The sequence below is a fragment of the Doryrhamphus excisus genome, linkage group LG2 (genome assembly GCF_037039965.1).
Source record: "Doryrhamphus excisus strain RoL-2023G ecotype Guam linkage group LG2, RoL_Dexc_Guam_v1.1, whole genome shotgun sequence".
NCBI classification, from domain to species: Eukaryota; Metazoa; Chordata; class Actinopteri; order Syngnathiformes; family Syngnathidae; genus Doryrhamphus; species Doryrhamphus excisus.
The window spans coordinates 16,273,866-16,291,502 of NC_136358.1; the positions used below are offsets into that span (position 1 = coordinate 16,273,866).

A 17,637-nucleotide genomic window follows, 5' to 3' on the forward strand; every position below is an offset into this window, starting at 1 on the left:
AGATGGCTATGTGGAGATGATGCAGTTCACAAAGGACTTCTTCCAAAGGGATCATGTCACTCTTTTGGACCTTCAATTGAGAACATTTGGGGGTGGATGGCAAGGGAAGTTAACAAAAATGGACATCGGTCTTCGACGTTCCGATTCGACTTCCGGTCTAGTATCTGAGGTGATTAACAAGAATGGCGCAGCTACTCATTACCGACTCCCATTTTTTTTTTTGCATTTTGAAGCTCAACTTAGAACTTCCTTAAGATCCAACACTGCAAAATCTGGTCTTAATACTTTGATCAGTAGTCCGGATGTATAAATATATATATATTTTTATAGCTTATTATTCCAGTATATTTGCGTCCACATCTCAGTAAATGGGGTGTGTCCTTCTTAATGATTTTTTCCTGTCTGCCCCTTCCTCCTCCTCCTCTTCCTCCGTCGTGTGGAATTATTAATGCACAGTAGGACACACCGCCATTTGAATATTTCATAAATGCATGTAGTAATCTCCCTGTAATCGCCTTGCTAACTGGCCGCTAGGAGCGGGTGTATGTGCAGGCGGACGGTGCAGAGACATCACCCAAGAAAACAACCAAAAAGCCCCCCCACCCACCCTTAAATCCTCCCCGCTCAAGCAGCTGTAATTCATGACACGCGCCATACATCAAGTGCATAAGATAGCATTATGGGCAGCGGGATGAAAAGGGTATTTGCAACATTAGTTCCCCTCGTCCTGCGAGGGACGTGATTAAATGATTAATGAAATACCCCCCCCTTCTTTTTTTTTTTTTTTGCGTGTGCATCCTGAAACAGCAATTAGGCGTACGGGTGCAGAAATACTCCCTCATGCATCCTTTTATTCCCCCCCAAATGCTACCTTAGTGGAATTAAGTGATAGCAATGGACTATTTGTGTGTAAATGATCAGCGTGCAAGCTAACCTATAATTACTGCACGCAATAAAGTGGCAGCTTTGGCATTTCACTAGCATCCCTCCTCAAAGCTTGGCTTTGTGAGTTTGTCACCGATGATCATGCGGGTAGAGGCTCATTACCCGCCGCTACAAACCCCCTCCTTTTTTTTTTTTTTTAGGCCACCATATTTGTGCGTGTGCCTTACTTAGGGATTAAAGGTCTGTCTTGATGGCGCTTTTGTGTTCTACAATGGAGACAAAACCCCCTCATTGACTGTTGGAGCTGTCTGGCTGTCTCTTTCCTCTAATGAGGCAAGTTGCCGGAGATGCTTTTGTGTGTCAAAATGTTGCCCGGTGTTAAATTGCGCGCATTCTTTTGCAATGCGCTGAGCTAGCTCCTTTTTAAAACTGGCGCCCGGGACCTATTGTCATGTTAAACGCCGCCATGTTAGTTCTAATTAGCTTGTTTCACAGCGGAACAATACTTCTAGATAACGCCCCTAGTATGATGCTAAGGGTGGAACGCCGTGTCTTTGGTACGTACCTCGGTTTCAAGGTCACTATCACTCTCGGACGCTCTATTCCGAATACGGTAATCCCACTTTCAGTTCGGCATCTTGATGCCAGCAGTTTATGTAAAATATAATGTATGAAGTAATAAATCATCAGTTTTGTGGTTGAATAAAGCCGAGCATATTCATAAATATGCATTTTTAAGTAAAATATTATTTTTTTTGCCTAAATGATGCATTTTCATGCATAAAAAGGTCTAAATCAGGGGTCTCAAACTCAATTTACCTCGGGGCCACTGGAGCTAGGGTCTGGGCAAGGCTGGGCCGCATCAGGTTTTCCAAAAACAAAACAAAACCGCATTTATTAAAAACGGAAAAATATACAAAGTTTTTCAGTGCTTTGGTTCCGATTTTCTACAATAAAAGCTCTGATAAAACATTCCACTGTTCTCAAATATCTTAATTTCTATTTTTCTGCACAAAATAAGATGGAAAAAATAAACAAATCAAGAATAAAGAATATAAATCAATCAGTAATAAATAAATATAATAATAATAAAACGGCAAATAATAAAAACTTGGGACTTGGTGGGTAGACAAATTATTTTTTTCAGATTAAAATGAACAAAGCATTATTAGAGCCCTGTAGACATGACAAAACACGACTATAGTCACATTTATACTCTTTTTATTTACAACATATTGCGCAACTGCAGGGTCTTGAGACACATGCTAACTCGCAAACTAGAGAGCTAGCGACCTAAATGGTAGCCTATTGGTAGACCTAAATGGTAGTTATTTCCTTTAAACTTAAATAGCCAAAAACTTACCACTTCCACACGGATAGGGAGGATAACTATTAACAGTTATTTAACCTTTAACATGAACATTAATCAAACGTAATATTTTTTTCTGGGTACATGATACCATACAGCATCCATATCAAACTTGCGCGGGGCCGCACTAACATTAAACTTTCATATCAAGGCGGGGGCCTCAAACTAGTGTCCTGTGGGCCACATTTGGCCCGCGGGCCGCGAGTTTGAGACCCCCGGTCTAAATGACCTACATTGCAAACTTCAGAAGATGCATTCAAATACACACTGGTCACTAAATGTCAGTAGTGTTAGTATAATGTCCAGTGAGATACACAAGCACCAGACTTGATTGCCAGAATGACAGGCTCTTATTCTGGGTTTGAATTGTCTCACAACAGGCACAATAATCACTAACATGGGCTACCGTCATCCACACCAAGCTAAAACGTCACTTCCTGTCTGCTCCCCCAACAGTAAAGCACATTTATAAGCAAAACACAGCTTATTGTTTTTTTTATTTTTTTCCACTATATTTTGTAATATGAGTGTAAGGCTCTGTCCACACAGGAACACTCCTGGGTTTTTGTTGGCGGTACCAAAACGCTGTACCAGATTAGTATAAAGCTGACTATAGGGGTGTTATTCCATGTCTAGAGGACTCTAATCATTTTAAAAGACGTACCAATACACTGCAAAATTATGACATAACCTGGCAGTTGTGTTAAAGAATGTTTATTTCCAACTGTCTGTGAACGCGACATGAGGGCTAAGTTTGCTGATGTTGTTTTGGCGTAATTCGGCTAAGAGTGGCCTGCTTTGTTTTTGCAATAAAGACATTGTTGCTCCGCCATCTCCTCGTCATCCTTACAATATCCCGGTAGATGTTACGATATGAAGTATGAGGCGGTACGGTTCAGGTGGAGTGCACGTCTATCAAGCTGAATGTTGTTGGTTCGATCTGTTTTCCCGTGGCCTCATGTCTCATGTTAAAATGATTTTTTCTGAAGTTATAAGAGCCCATATGCAACTCTGGAACGCCATAACTTTTAGTTCCACCCCTAATCTGAACTTATTGTGCGTTTCCTCGCAGGCACCTAAACAACGAGCACGCCCTGGATGATCGGAGCACAGCCCAGTGTCGGGTCCAGATGCAGGTGGTCCAGCAGCTGGAAATCCAAGTAAGTTTCTCCACTTTTTGCCGACTAATTCCTCAAACGAGGCCAGGTCTCCCACACGAGCATCAGGACCTGCTGAATTCAACAAAGCCACTAAACAATAGGATCCTCAGGCCTGACAGCCAAAGCCATTATGGCTCCTTTAATTGAATTAAGCGTGCGCTTTATTTTCCCTGGCTTTCTCTTTCCAATTAATAGCGAGCGCGTCTCTCCCTGCCTGCCGTGTTAATTAACTGCACTTTGCACCTGAAGAAAGCTCAAAAGGAGGGAACTATTTTCAGTAGGTGGAGCGTGACCTTATTAAGAAGTCATGCTGGCGAGATAATGAGAGCGCTGATTGAGCGACATTCGTGCTCGGCGCTGACGACATCTGCTCGTCTTCCGAAACAAATATATTCATACAGTATATACACCGAGTGGAATAATCCTCACATTTCAGCGAGTGTTTTTATGACTGTACTGTATATCTCAATAGAAACGACTCGTAGAGGAGTCAGTGTACAGCTTGCATTGCAGCATACATTGAAAATGACTTGTGGAGCAAAGTAATTTGTGGTGGCAGCATCTGGCGCTACATGAGTGCTGCCAGTGCAGGAGGAGCTGCATGGAAAACATGAATTCCAACATGTACTGTGACACTGTGAAGCAGAAGTTGAGCATCTTGTCAGTCTTCCGACATGATAAGGAGCCCAAACTCACCTGCAAGATGATCAAGGGTCTTAAACACGTGTCTGGGGAATCACGAGTGCTGCCAGGGCACAAGGAGCTGTGGTTCAATGATGGAAAACATGAATTCCAACATGTACTGTGACACTGTGAAGCAGAAATTGAGCATCTCGTCAGCCTTCCAACATGATTAAGATTAAGATTAAGATATGCCTTTAAGGAGCCCATACGCACTTACAAGATGATCAAGTGTCTTCTACAAGTGTCTGGGGCTGCACGAGTGCTGCCGCTGCAGAAGGAGCTGCAGTTCACAGAATGAAAACATGAGTTCCAGCATGTGCTGTGACAACATTTGTCAGTTTTTCAACATGATAAGGAGTCCAAACACACCGGCAAGATGATCAAGAGTCTTCTGCAAATGTCTGGGGATACACAAGTGCTGCCAGTGCAGGAGGAGCTGTGGTTCAATGATGGAAAACATAAATTCCAACATGTACTGTGACTCTGTGAAGCAGAAATTGAGCATCTCGTCAGTCTTCCGGCATGATAAGGAGCCCATACGCACCTGCAAGATGATCAAGTGTCTTCTACAAGTGTCTGGGGCTGCACGAGTGCTGCCAGTAGAGAAGGAGCTGCGATTCACTGAGTGAAAACATGAGTTCCAACATGTACTGTGACACTGTGAAGCAGAAATTGAGCATCTCATCAGTCTCCCGACATGATAAGGAGCCCAAACGCACCTGCAAGATGATCAAATGTCTTCTACAAGTGTCTGGTGCTGCACGAGTGCTGCCACTGCAGAAGGAGCTGCAGTTCACATAGTGAAAACATGAGTTCCAACATGTGCTGTGAGAACATTTGTCAGTTTTTCAACATGATAAGGAGTCCAAACACACCGGCAAGATGATCAAGAGTCTTCTGCAAATGTCTGGGGATACACGAGTGCTGCTAGTGCAAGAGGAGCTGTGGTTCAATGATGGAAAACATGAATTCCAACATGTACTGTGACACTGTGAAGCAGAAATTGAGCATCTCCTCAGTCTTTCGACATGATAAGGAGCCCAAACACACCTGCAAGATGACCAAATGTCTTCTGGGGCTGCACGAGTACTGCCACTGCAGAAGGAGCTGCGGTTCACCGAGTGAAAACACGAGTTCCAACATGATAAGGCATCCAAACACACCAGCAACATGATCAAGAACCTTCTACAATTGTCGAGAAGGATAAGAGGTGGTGGTAGCGTCTGGGGCTGCATGAGTGCTGCCGGTACTGTAGGATCTGCTGTTTAAGTGAAGGAAAACTTGAATTCCGAACAGGGAATCTTGAGGCGTACTCGCCGTGCACTGACTACTCTAAAGTGTATTCATTTCTACCGTTTCGTCCCTTGAGAGGATGCAGTATCCTGCAATAAAAATGCTTGAACACGGATTGGGAATGCAGGGAATTATGTTATTAGTTTATTGACTTTGGAGTTGTGTTTTCCTGCGAGAAGCAAGAGCTCTGTGACCAATTACCCTTCCTTTCCCTTTCCTGTGGAGCCTTCACTTGTAATGAGGGCTGTGTTTCTCTTCCCCACGTGTTTATTAAGCGCGTTCCCTGTCACCGAATGAGATTGATGATAGGCTGGACCGTAGAGGCGGGGTCCGTCCCACGTCCATGTGCAGAAGGACCCCCTTCACCTCGAGGCAGCTGCCGTCCTACTCATTTGCGGCCTCGCTGCCTCGTTACCGTCGGAGCCTCGCTGACCTAAATTCTACTACGGACAAAAAGATGAAATGCTATTTGTTTTGTTTTTTTGTTTTTTTTTTGCTCGGCCTCTCCAGTGTTAATTTACTCTTCTTCTCCCCCGTCGTAGCTTTCCAAAGAACGCGAACGTCTCCAGGCCATGATGACCCACTTGCACATGCGGCCCTCCGAACCCAAGTCATCTCCCAAACCAGTGAGTGCATATTGCTCCTACTGTAAACACCAAGATGAAATGGGCTTTGTGTCTGTTTGGAAGTGTATTAGATGGTGAACGATGTCTTTAAGGATGGGGGGGGTCATTTCTCTGTGATGGCTATAATGGCCAAAACAACCTGTTGGCGGCCTGATAGCGCTGCTAGCACGGACTGAAGTGTCATTTTAGCAACAAATTACAGCTCAGGGGCTGATACTGAATGTTGATATAAACACACTACAATTGCTGCTAAAATGGATCGCAAAAAAAGACATCTTTAGAAGACGATAAATGGAACTTTATTCTTACAAATATTTTTTTTTGGGTAATGGTTATATTTATTTTGAACTGAGTCCATGATTTCCTCCTGAATCCAACATGTGGAGTCATGGTGTGCTGCGCCACGTGTCTTCTCATCTACCGTAACCCCCCCCCCCCCAACCCCCCCACACAGCTGTGTGTTTCCTCTAACAAGGCTTGTGGAGAGGAGCCAGCCCATCTCCGCTAATTACCAGCGCCAAATTGTATCATAGCATTTCTAATTAGAGCACGCTGTTCCAGATTAGCCAACGATCAGCCTCCGTGTTATCGGGGGGCCCCCATCTCGCTTTATCTCTCTATTTATCACCGCCTCACTCCTTAACAGACACTGGCGATACATGCAAAGTGAGCTCTACTTTTTCCCAACTTGATTACATTAAGACAGAGTGACACGCAGTTACTTCGTATGTCAGTCACTGAAAAAGCATGAGGCCCGCTCGCTGCGCTAATTGTCCATCTTTTCCTCCACTTTCTGTCCTCCAAATCTCCAGCCGACTGGAAAAACGCCTAACTGACCTTTCAGACGCGCCGCTAATTCCAGCCGGCGAATGGTAATGACATCGTTACATATTCAAACTGAATTGCCTTAATTGTGAGTCGACAAGCGGGTTTGCACGCCTTGGAGTTTGGAATTGACTTGGAGGGTGGTTGCGTTGATAAATAGGATAAAAATGTCAACTTTCAACCAGTCTGGGTAGATGTCGGGGCCTTTCAGATGATAATTACGAGCCCTCTTGGCTGTAATGAGGTGCTCCAAACAGGGCAGAGATAAAGCACACAAGTTAAGGAGACATTAAGTCGGTTGAGTGTGGTTGCAATGACTAAAATGCTGCTTTTAAAGCAACATTATGTAACCACCCGACCTTCAAATAACCGCATCAAAATCGTTCGGATGCTACGGATGTAAATCGCATCGATTCGGATGCTAAGCCGACCCTGCGTAACTTACTTTGTCCACCTGCAACGTTAGTGGACCAGCCAGGACACCTTTCATGCTAGCACCCACGCATTATGTCCATACGTGATTGTTTATTTATACTGGACACAACTGTAGCGGGAGTCGGGAAGCAAAACTCAACGGGAACTCTTTACTGCTACTTTACGATGAAAAATTCGAATAATCAAAACGAGGCAATGCTATTAGCTGCTTGTTTGTTTACAAAAAAAAGCACATTCTCGTGAATCCCAATAAATTCTTATGAACATAACATTCTTGTGACTGATTGTTTATGTGAGAATGGTGCTTTCTAATCAAACATAAAAATAAAAAAAAATTCTAGTAAGTACTGCATATTTTTTGCACAGAATCTGCAAAATCGTACTACAATTCTTGCAAAAATAAGCTAACCCTAAGAATATGTCAAATTTCTACAATTTTTTTTGTCACAAAACCTGACAAAATTTGTCGCTGAGAAAATATAAATGAATTAATTAATTTAATGAAAATTGTATACATATTTTTTTTTTATTTTATTTATTTATTTTTTTCCCCTGTTTCCAAAAATATTGCGTATTTGTTGCACAGAATCCTCCTAAGATCTTCTGAAACTAACGCTTCTTAACAGGTTTTGGGGGTAGAAATACTTCTAATTTTTTGCACAGAATCTTACAAAATTCTCATGAGACTGGCGCTTTTTAATGCTTTTGAAGTAAGACAGAAAATATGTAAAAATCCTACTAATTACTGCTTTTTGGGGGGGGGTGCAAAGACCTCCATAATTCCCTCAAGTAACCCTAAAAATCTTAAATTTTAAAATTATTAAAGTTTCTTTAATAATTACAGAATATTTTTGGTACAAAATCCTGCCAAGTTCTTGTGAAAACCCTAAAATTGTGTCAAAATTCTATACTAAATTGTGCACATTTAAATCCTTGCAATAATGATGAAGTAACCCTAAGAGATTACTGCACATGTTTGCACAAAATCCTACAAAATTCCTGTGTGAATGGCAATTTTTAATGCTTTTTAGGTAAACCAGAAAATATGTCAATATGTCTACTAATTACTGCTTTTTCTTGCACAAAATCCTGTTAAGTTCTTGTTAAAATATCTCTTGACACTTTTAAGTAACCCTAGGTAAACCAGAAAATTTGTCAAAATCCAATAATTACTGCTTTTTCTGCACAAAATCCTGTTGAGTTCTTGTTAAAATATCACGTGACACTAAACTAACCCTAAAAATGTGTCAAATTCCTACTAAACTCTGCAGATTTTTGCCCGGATTCCTCTTAAATCCTTGCAAGAATGATGAAGTAACCCTAACAGATTACTGCACATTTTTGCACAAAATCCTCCAAAATTCCTGTGTGAATGGCAATTTTTAATGCTTTCTTAGTGAACCAGAAAATATGTCTAAATCTTAGCAATTACTGCTTTGTCTGCACAAAATCCTACTAAGTTCTTGTTAAAATATCGCTTGACACTTTTAAGTAACCCTAAAAATGAGTCAAATTCCCACTAAACTCTGCACATTTTTGCCCGGATTCCTCTCAAATCCTTGCAAGAATTACTCTCAACAACAACTATCTCTTTTCCTCGCAGCTCAACTTGGTGTCCAGCGTCACCATGTCTAAGAATCTTCCCTCTGCGTCCCCGCCTAACTTACCGCAGACGCCCACCACCCCCACGGCACCCATCACCCCCATGGCGGCTATGCCCCAGGTCCCGTCGGTGCTGGGCGGAGCCAACGTGCCCAGTATGGGAGCCATGCGGCGACGCCACACGGACAAATACTCCATGCCGCTGTCGTCGGGTAAGAACAACTACGCAGCACACACTTTAGTAAATAGTCTTCTCTGTGATGGTACGCTTTAATAATACACACACTCCATGTTTAATCACTTTCTATGTAAATAGACAAGAAAGAGGGCATAAATATTACAGGAGTGTTAATTAAGTTCAAATAATGGCCGAGTAAATATCATATTTATTGCATTAGGACGTTGCACATATGACTTTTTGCATTTTAAATGCTCTGCCTTTTGATGTTTATATTTACCGTCTGTGTTTAGCGCCCAGTTGCATCAATTATTCAGCTCGGGCCTAACGAACTGCACGGATCTCATTTTATGGATTTATTAGTGTTTAAGATCTCTCGTGAGAGACATTAATTAAAAATGCATTTTGTTAGACATGGAAAATGCTCATTTGATGCACCCCTCCCTCTCTCTCTCTCTGTCTCTCCCCCTCCCTCACCCCCTCCCCACCCCAACCTCCCCCTTTTAATTTGATCAAACCTTGACTGAATGCCATACCTGGAGGAGTAAAAATGTACCAATTATTTCAGGTGGTGACACAGTATTTATTTTTCCAGAGATCGCCCCAAACTACGAGTTTTATAAGAACGCGGATGTCAGACCGCCGTTTACTTATGCAACCCTCATAAGACAGGTGAGTGGGAAGGAAAATGTGTGTGCGTGTGGGGGGAGGAGTCAGCAAAGCGTGATTTGATGTCATCTCATTCCAGGCTATCATGGACTCGGCCGACATGCAGTTAACGCTTAATGAAATCTACAGCTGGTTCACGCGCACGTTCGCCTACTTTCGACGCAACGCCGCCACCTGGAAGGTTTGGAAACAACGCACTTTCAGACACTATTTTATCCCCCCCCCCTGTCACCCCCACTTCTGTATAAACGCCACAGAAATGAATAACGTGGCGTGGAGAGGGCTCTAATTATACAGCAGCCACTCCATCATCAGCACCTTTTGTTGGGCGAGACACCCCCTCCCCCCCTCCGACCCTCCCTCCCTCCTCAAGCTCCCTTTGCATATCATTGATTAATTAGGAAGAAAGATGGCCGTCAAGCAGGGAGAAAGCGAGCGAGGGAGGGATGGAGGTGGAGTTGGAGGTCAAAGATGCACACAAACACAAGCTCGAATGGATCTGTCATGGCGGAGGAAGTCTTTATTTACCGCCACAATGACTAGCGTGTGTTCGGATGCTGTCCGAACAGCCTCTATTCTTCTTATTTTGTAGATAATGTCACTTCATGACATCACAAATTGCCAAAATGAATGAAAACAGTCAAAGATCCTCTATTTGACAACGAATCATGGTTCATTTGTATGCTTCTGTTTCCGGCGCTATAAGCGAGGTCATCCGTTTAAGCGTTAACGTGACGCCCCGTCCTTTGATTAATGGAGAGAATTTGTTTGGAGAAAAAGGAAAGTAATGTTTAATATCTGCCCCCCCCCTCCTCCGCCACCCCACCCCACCCCCACTACCATCCTCCATCCCTCTTTTCTTCTTCATGCAGAAGCTTATTAGTTCTAACTATATAGCATGCATAATAAAACTGCTCATTTGCTCATTAATATTAAAATTATCATATTCACAGCCATGGGCATTAAGATCAATCACATCCAGGGATTTTCAGGTCAGATGCGAGATCTGCTTATGAGTTTTTTTTTGTGTGTTTTTTTTAACATGCTGAATCCCCTTCGTGGCGACAAAGCAGTACACAGCAAGCTAATGCAGAAATATTAAAGTGTATTATTGTATTATATGCTCGTATAGTTTGTAATTAAATCAAATATGGCGTTGATGCGGTTGAGATGAAGACACACACACACATTCACACACTCGCAGTGACACCTCTGTCTTTTTACATATTTCAAAAGACATGTCCATTAAGAGCAGAGAGGGTTCCTGACATCACCATTATCAAGACCTTCAGCACCATAAGCCATTCGCTATGCTGATTACCTCCTTTTAGTCCACTTACTCTGATTGATATGTACTGTGTGCCGGACTTGCAAGAGCGTTTACTCTCCCCCTTTTTTTTTTTCTTTTTTTGCTAATTAAATCAACGGTGCATGAATGTGCTTCCTGTGACCTGTACGTCTTTTTCTGTCTTTCTTTCCCAGAACGCCGTGCGCCACAACCTCAGCCTGCACAAGTGCTTTGTGCGCGTGGAGAACGTGAAAGGCGCCGTGTGGACGGTGGATGAGGTGGAGTACCAGAAACGCCGGTCGCAGAAGATCACAGGGTACGAATATGAAGTTGACAAAATGGCTTCTTTTTTTTATTTTACCCATAAAGCAGAAATATTCAACTCAATTGTTCACATTTGATTTTTATTAACTTATTTTGTTTCTAATGTAAATGCAGGGTCATCTTTACTTCACCACATGGATAATAAAGCAGTCAATTAAAACGCAGCCTCGTCAAAGATCCTCTATGAGACAGGAGTGCTCGATATTTTAAGCATTTAACCGCTCATCAGAGATCTTCTATATTTCAGCAGTTATGTTGTTTTTAGGGACCTATCTCGCCAAAGATCCTCCTCAAGAGTGATCAGTCATCTGTAAGGATGACAAAAACTAGTCAAAGATGTCAAAGATCCTCTATATGGCAGGAGTGATCTGCTGTCTTTAAGGACAGACTACAAAAAAGCACAGTCAAAGATCCTCTATATGACGGGAGTGATATGCCACAATCAAAGATCATTTAAATGACAGGAGTGATCTGCCACAGTCAAAGATCCCCTATATGACGGGAGTGATCTGCCACAATCAAATATCATTTATATGACAGGAGTGATCTGACGCAGTCAAAGATCCTCTACTATATGACAGGAGTGATCTGCCACAGTCAAAGATCCTCTATATGACAGGAGTGATCTGCCACATTCAAAGCTCATTTATATGACAGCAGTGATCTGCCACAGTCAAAGATCATTTATATGACAGGAGTGATCTGCCACAGTCAAAGATCCTCTATCTGACAGGAGTGATCTGCAACAGCCAAAGATCATTTAGATGACAGGAGTGATCTGCGACTGCCAAGGAGTGGTCTGCCACTGCCAAAGATCCTCTCTATGACAGGAGTGATCTGCCGTCTTTAAGGACAGACAACAAAAAACACAGTCAAAGATCCTGTATATAACAGGAGCACACTGTTGTTTTCAATAGCCTAAGTCTAAGCTCGTCTAAGATCCTTGAGCCATGTTCAGGGCCCCACCTAGTCAAAGATCCTCCACCGTATATGACAGAACCCCTATGCTGTTTTTAATAAATGAGGAACTGTGGACATGTTGTCCGAGTCCCAGTACTTTTGTCTATCTAGCTGCTTTAGGTCTATGTCATCACGCTGTTATTGGACCATTGTTGACGTCGCCGCCCTTTCTTTTCCACCCTTCCAGAAGCCCGTCACTCGTCAAGAACCTGCCCTCCAGTCTGGGCTACGGCTCTGCACTAAACGCCAGCCTCCAGGTAGGAAGCCAAAGGAAGACATGAGCTCCGTGGTCCCCTCAGATTGATAGGAGCATGTGCAAATGCGAGGGGCATGGACATTAATATTTATCCAGGCTGTCATAAATGATTTGGCTTCATTGTGTATACGCCAGCCAGGCTCATGGCAAAAAAAAAAACTTAAAAATTTAATGTCGGCATATAACTTTAATGCTCGGCAGGCCAAAGTGTCCGAGAGTTTTTATGATTTGGAGATAAAGTTTTCAAGGGGACCGGGTCTTCCGTTGGCCCCTCTAACTTCTGTTCTCCTTGTAGGCCGCTCTAGCAGAGACCACCCTCCCTCTACTGGGTACCCCCGGCCTCATGAACAGCTCGGGCCCCATGGGCGGCTGCCACGGCCTCCTGGGCGGTGACCCCTCCGGACTGATGGGCGGCAGTCCACCAGGGCTGCTTGGTGGCAGCCCGCCGGGACTCCTCGGCATTAGCCCTCCTGGTACGCTGAGTGGCAGCCCCCCTACCCTGTTGCAGTCCGCCCACGACGACCTCAACGGGTCCCTGGACCACCTGGACACCAACGGACACAGCAGCCCCGGGTACTCCCCACATGGGCACATGTAGGTTCTGCACTACACAAAACATATTGACCACAATGCAATATATCATTTTCTAGGGTTTTTTGTGTATGTGAGTGACAGGAAGAAAAGCTCCGACTCACTTGCAGGGAACTTGTTTGCGTGGACTATGAATACAAGACCATGGTATATATAAAAATATAAGACAATGCCAATTAAAATTTGTCAGGTCACGCCCAATCACTTTTCCCCTGGGCAAGCTTTTCTTCATGTGGCTCACGCATTAAGAGACCATGATTTTTGTGGGGGGGGTATTTATTTTCAGAAACGAAAGGGTTAATCTTATATTGGGGTGGTTCCTACACTTAGACATGCAACACAACAGGCAAGTGTTGCCAAAGGAAAGCGAATCAGAGTGTTTCTTCCTGGCACTCACATACTACACCGGAATACGACAAATTGTTTTTCCTCATATTCATTTTTTTAACAATCGAGCAATTGAAATGAAGAATCAGGTCGCCTAAATCACTTTTCCCCCAGGCAAGCTTTTCTTCACGTCGCTCACGCACAAAGAGACCATGAATTTTGTGGCTTTTATTTATTTTCCGAAACAAAAGGATTGATCTTATATTGGGGTGGTTCCTACACTTGGTTCCTTGGTTCCTCCTACAAAGGAGCCAGAGTGTTTCTTCCTGGCACTCACATACATAGCTGAATTATTGTCTTAAGGAGCATTTTTCCAAAGAAAGGGGTCGTCTTATTTTTAGGGTGGAGTAAGAAAAAGTAAAGTCCAACTGCTCCTGAACACAACACAATATAATACGGTGCTAATGAAGACAACTGAGGTGTATTGTGGGGCATTTAATGTATGGCAGCCATGATGGAACCCTTTAAGAACAAATGTCTATGGGGGGGGGGGGTCACAAGAGACAAAGAAACTGTATGAAAGCAAGCTTTTCTTCACGTCGCTCATGCACAAAGAGACCATGAATTTTGTGTTTTTTTAATTTATTTTCGGAAACAAAAGGGTTAATCTTATATTGGGGTGGTTCCTACACTTAGACACGCAACACAACAGGCAAGTGTTGCCAAAGGAGTCAGAGCGTTTCTTCCTGGCACTCACATACATAGCTGAATTATTGTCTTACGGAGCATTTTTCTAAAAACAAAAAAGTAAAGTCCAACTGCTCCTGAACACAACACAATATAATACGGTGCTAATGAAGACAACTGAGGTGTATTGTGTGGCATTCAATGTATGGCAGCCATGATGGAACCCTTTAAGAACAAATGTCTGACAAACAAGGCAATGAGGTCAAATCGGTGGCCCAAGTTTGCATTTTTCAAGCTGAAGTTGCCCGATGTTAAACAGCGCTGCTTCTTAAAGCAAACCCCTAAGGGTGTACATGAGTGTATTGCACACACACACACACACACACACGAAGTCGGCATGTCCCGAGGCCATCTAGTTTGCGGTTACGGCATGAACCTTGAAAGGCACGGAGAAGGTTTGTCTAATTGTCAGAGTAGGGCATCCTCTCCTGAGAAAGGCCTTTAAAAGGTGATGTCCTATTTAGCGTAGCGCTACACGCCACTCCATTATTTAAAGACATCCCGGACCAAGACGCGTGTCGGGGAAAAAAAAAAACACATTTCTTCCATTTTGAGGTCCTGGTGGTCGTATATAGGAGACGGAGGGACATGCATCTCGTGTCACGTGTCGAGAGAAAAGTATGAAAAAGAGCATCATCTTGTTATTAAAAGTTAAATAACATAAATGCCCGCTTAACACCCCATTTCAGAGAAGGGGGGGGGTAAACATGTATGGACGAAACAAGCACTCCCTTGTCCTCTTTAGACTTACTTGGAAAGTGCATCTCCTGAACACAGGAAATAAAAAACGACTTTTCTTGTTTTTCAATGTGAATGGCTTTTGGACATGAAGTGTCGTTTATTTATAAATGAGAAGCAAGCGTGTTTACCGATAATGATGATGATATTATAAATCTAACCTCGCCTTGAGGTCGTGACATCGTAAAAAAAAATAACCTCGGGTTGAATGTGAGGCAATTAAACGAACAAAGGCCATGAGCCGGGTTCACGTGGGCTTAAATATAAATATACAGTATAATTTACAGTATTTCAAGGTATGTACACCTTTTCAAATTCTCTCTACCCGCCGCCCCCCCTCCTGAGAGGGGCAATGAGACGAGTCCTAATGTACTCCTGCTTGATAAGCCCCTCCTCCTGGAGAGTCTGCGGGGATTTTCGGATGCATCCGACGTGTCAGAAATAATTAGCTTTTGTCAGATTTATCATGGTGGCGCCAACCCCGCTCTGACTCCCCGGTCCTCAGATCACGTCGCGCACCAACCCCGCTCCCACTGCCGCGGTCGTCAGATCATGTTGTGCCTTGTTTGCGCGTGACAGCGTTATTCTTCTTGTTAGTCGGCGCCGACCCACGCCAACGCTTTACGCCGGCGAGATGCTGGTGCGTTTGGAGTTAAAAACATGCATCATGGTGTCCGAGGCAACTGCCAGGGCTGAAGTTGATTAATGGTAGACCCCCCCCCCCTCACCACCACCATCCTCCTCTTGAGGAGGGACACGCGCACCCCCAACCCACCCGCCCACCCCCGCATATTAACGAGCGGCTGTGCTTTCTATTAACTAGATAAAAAAGCCTCTCCTCTGCCTTTGCTCCGGGGGGCTTAGGGATGAGAAATTCTCCATTATTTATCATGTGGCCTGTTTTTTTTACACCCCCCCTCCCTCCCCCCCTCCCTTTTCATGTATTTCAACCTGGTGTCATCAGTAAACTTTTAAATGCCAAACATGTCTGAGGCATCGCAGCCCATCGGCCGTGTTTTTCATGCTCTAACTTCCAGTCGACGCGAGGCATCATGTCAAATTAGCATCTGGCAAACAACGCGCCTGCTGGCTCTATAATGCATGGCACGCCGATCCCGTGTTTACAGTAACTCACCGGCCGCTCCACCTGCCTGCATTTTTATCTCTTTGTCTTCTTCAGGTGCATCTCGCTAAATAGGAATATCTTTGTAAAGTTCTTTTTATTCAGTGGTTCAATTGAAAAGTACATATTTCATACTATGGAATATACTATATAATATATAGGGGGGGTCACAAGACCCTATACACGAGATTTTAACATTACCTTTAACAAAAGTACAATGATTACACTCCTATGTGTGTATGCTAGCGACGCCGCCTCCTCCCCACTGAGACAAAGAGACTGTACGACGGACAAAAGTGCTCACACCGTTCCTGCCGTTGTTCTATGGAAGATATCACACACGCAGAGTCAAACCTCTTCCTGCACGTTTGGAGAGTTAATTATTCATTCATTCATTTTCTACCGCTTATCCTCCTCACGAGGCGAGAGGCGGGGTACACCCTGGACTGGTCGCCAGCCAATCACAGGGCACATATAGACAAACAACCATTCACACTCACATTCATACCTATGGACAATTTGGAGTCGCTAATTAACCTAGCATGTTTTTGGAATGTGGGAGGAAACCGGAGTACCCGGAGAAAACCCACGCATGCACGGGGAGAACATGCAAACTCCACACAGAGATGGCCGAGGGTGGAATTGAACCCTGGTCTCCTAGCTGTGAGGTCTGCGCGCTAACCATTCGACCGCCATGCCGCCCTGAGTTAATTAATTTTTAATTTTTTTTTTAAAACTAAATAAAAAAACAAGTGGTCAAAAAGTTGAATATTGCAAACTACAGGTACTCATGTACTCCTGGTACCTGCAGGACTGCAATCTATTCGTGGAGTAGAGTACTTGCATTATTGGCTGGGAATGTTAGTTCCAAGCAAATAATATGTTTGGCACGACATGACAGATTCTGGCGTTGCTTCTTTCTTTTTGTTGTTTTGTTTCGTGGGGGGGGGGGTGCTTTCATGTCAGGTGACTCACTAAGTATAGCAACTTTGGCAACAGTGACCCCTCCCCCTCCGTGTGTACAGCTGGTGTAGCAGTATAGCCTCACCATCCCATAAAAAAACAGCCCCTATTGTCTCTTGAGGCTGCACGAGTGCTGCCGTTCCAACATGTGTCATTGCTACATAAAGAGTGACTGCCAATGTGGTTGTGTCACAGGCCGCCCGTGCACGTGAAGGAGGAACCTCTAAACATGGACGACGACGACTGCCCCATGTCGCTGGTGACGACGGCCAATCACAGTCCAGAGCTGGACGACGACCGGGAGCTGGAGGAAGGGAACTTATCAGAAGACCTGGAGTGACTCTTAAGTGACTTTTTTTTTTTTTTTTTTGCTATCCCTTCTGCCCAGACTTGGAAAAGCACTCCGACATCCGCCCACTCTCCTTTTGTTCCCCCCACTCCTCCCTCACCACTGGGACTATTTATTTAGCATGTTGGACGCAAAAAACTGATCCAAACTGATCCAAGATGGCCGCTACAGGATGATGGACTCACTGATGGATGAGTAGATGGACAAAAGGGAGGAAATAAATGCCATCAAAACCAAAACACACA

The 17,637-nt window shown here is 43.8% G+C and overlaps 1 protein-coding gene across 7 annotated transcripts in view; it reads left to right on the top strand.

The window, feature by feature from the left end:
- foxp2 (forkhead box P2) overlaps nt 1-17,637 on the top strand; it is a 107,597-nt gene extending 89,960 nt beyond the window's left edge. For 6 of the 7 annotated variants that reach the window (XM_058077298.2, XM_058077302.2, XM_058077299.2 and 3 more), the window contains 9 exons: nt 3,327-3,414; nt 5,934-6,017; nt 8,881-9,091; nt 9,626-9,729; nt 9,806-9,907; nt 11,209-11,330; nt 12,486-12,555; nt 12,850-13,148; nt 17,239-17,637. In XM_058077298.2, coding sequence (XP_057933281.2) covers nt 3,327-3,414; nt 5,934-6,017; nt 8,881-9,091; nt 9,626-9,729; nt 9,806-9,907; nt 11,209-11,330; nt 12,486-12,555; nt 12,850-13,148; nt 17,239-17,383 — 1,225 coding nt within the window. In that variant the 3' untranslated portion in view covers nt 17,384-17,637. The remainder of the gene's footprint in view (nt 1-3,326; nt 3,415-5,933; nt 6,018-8,880; nt 9,092-9,625; nt 9,730-9,805; nt 9,908-11,208; nt 11,331-12,485; nt 12,556-12,849; nt 13,149-17,238) is intronic. The other variant, XM_058077301.2, reaches the window with a different exon arrangement.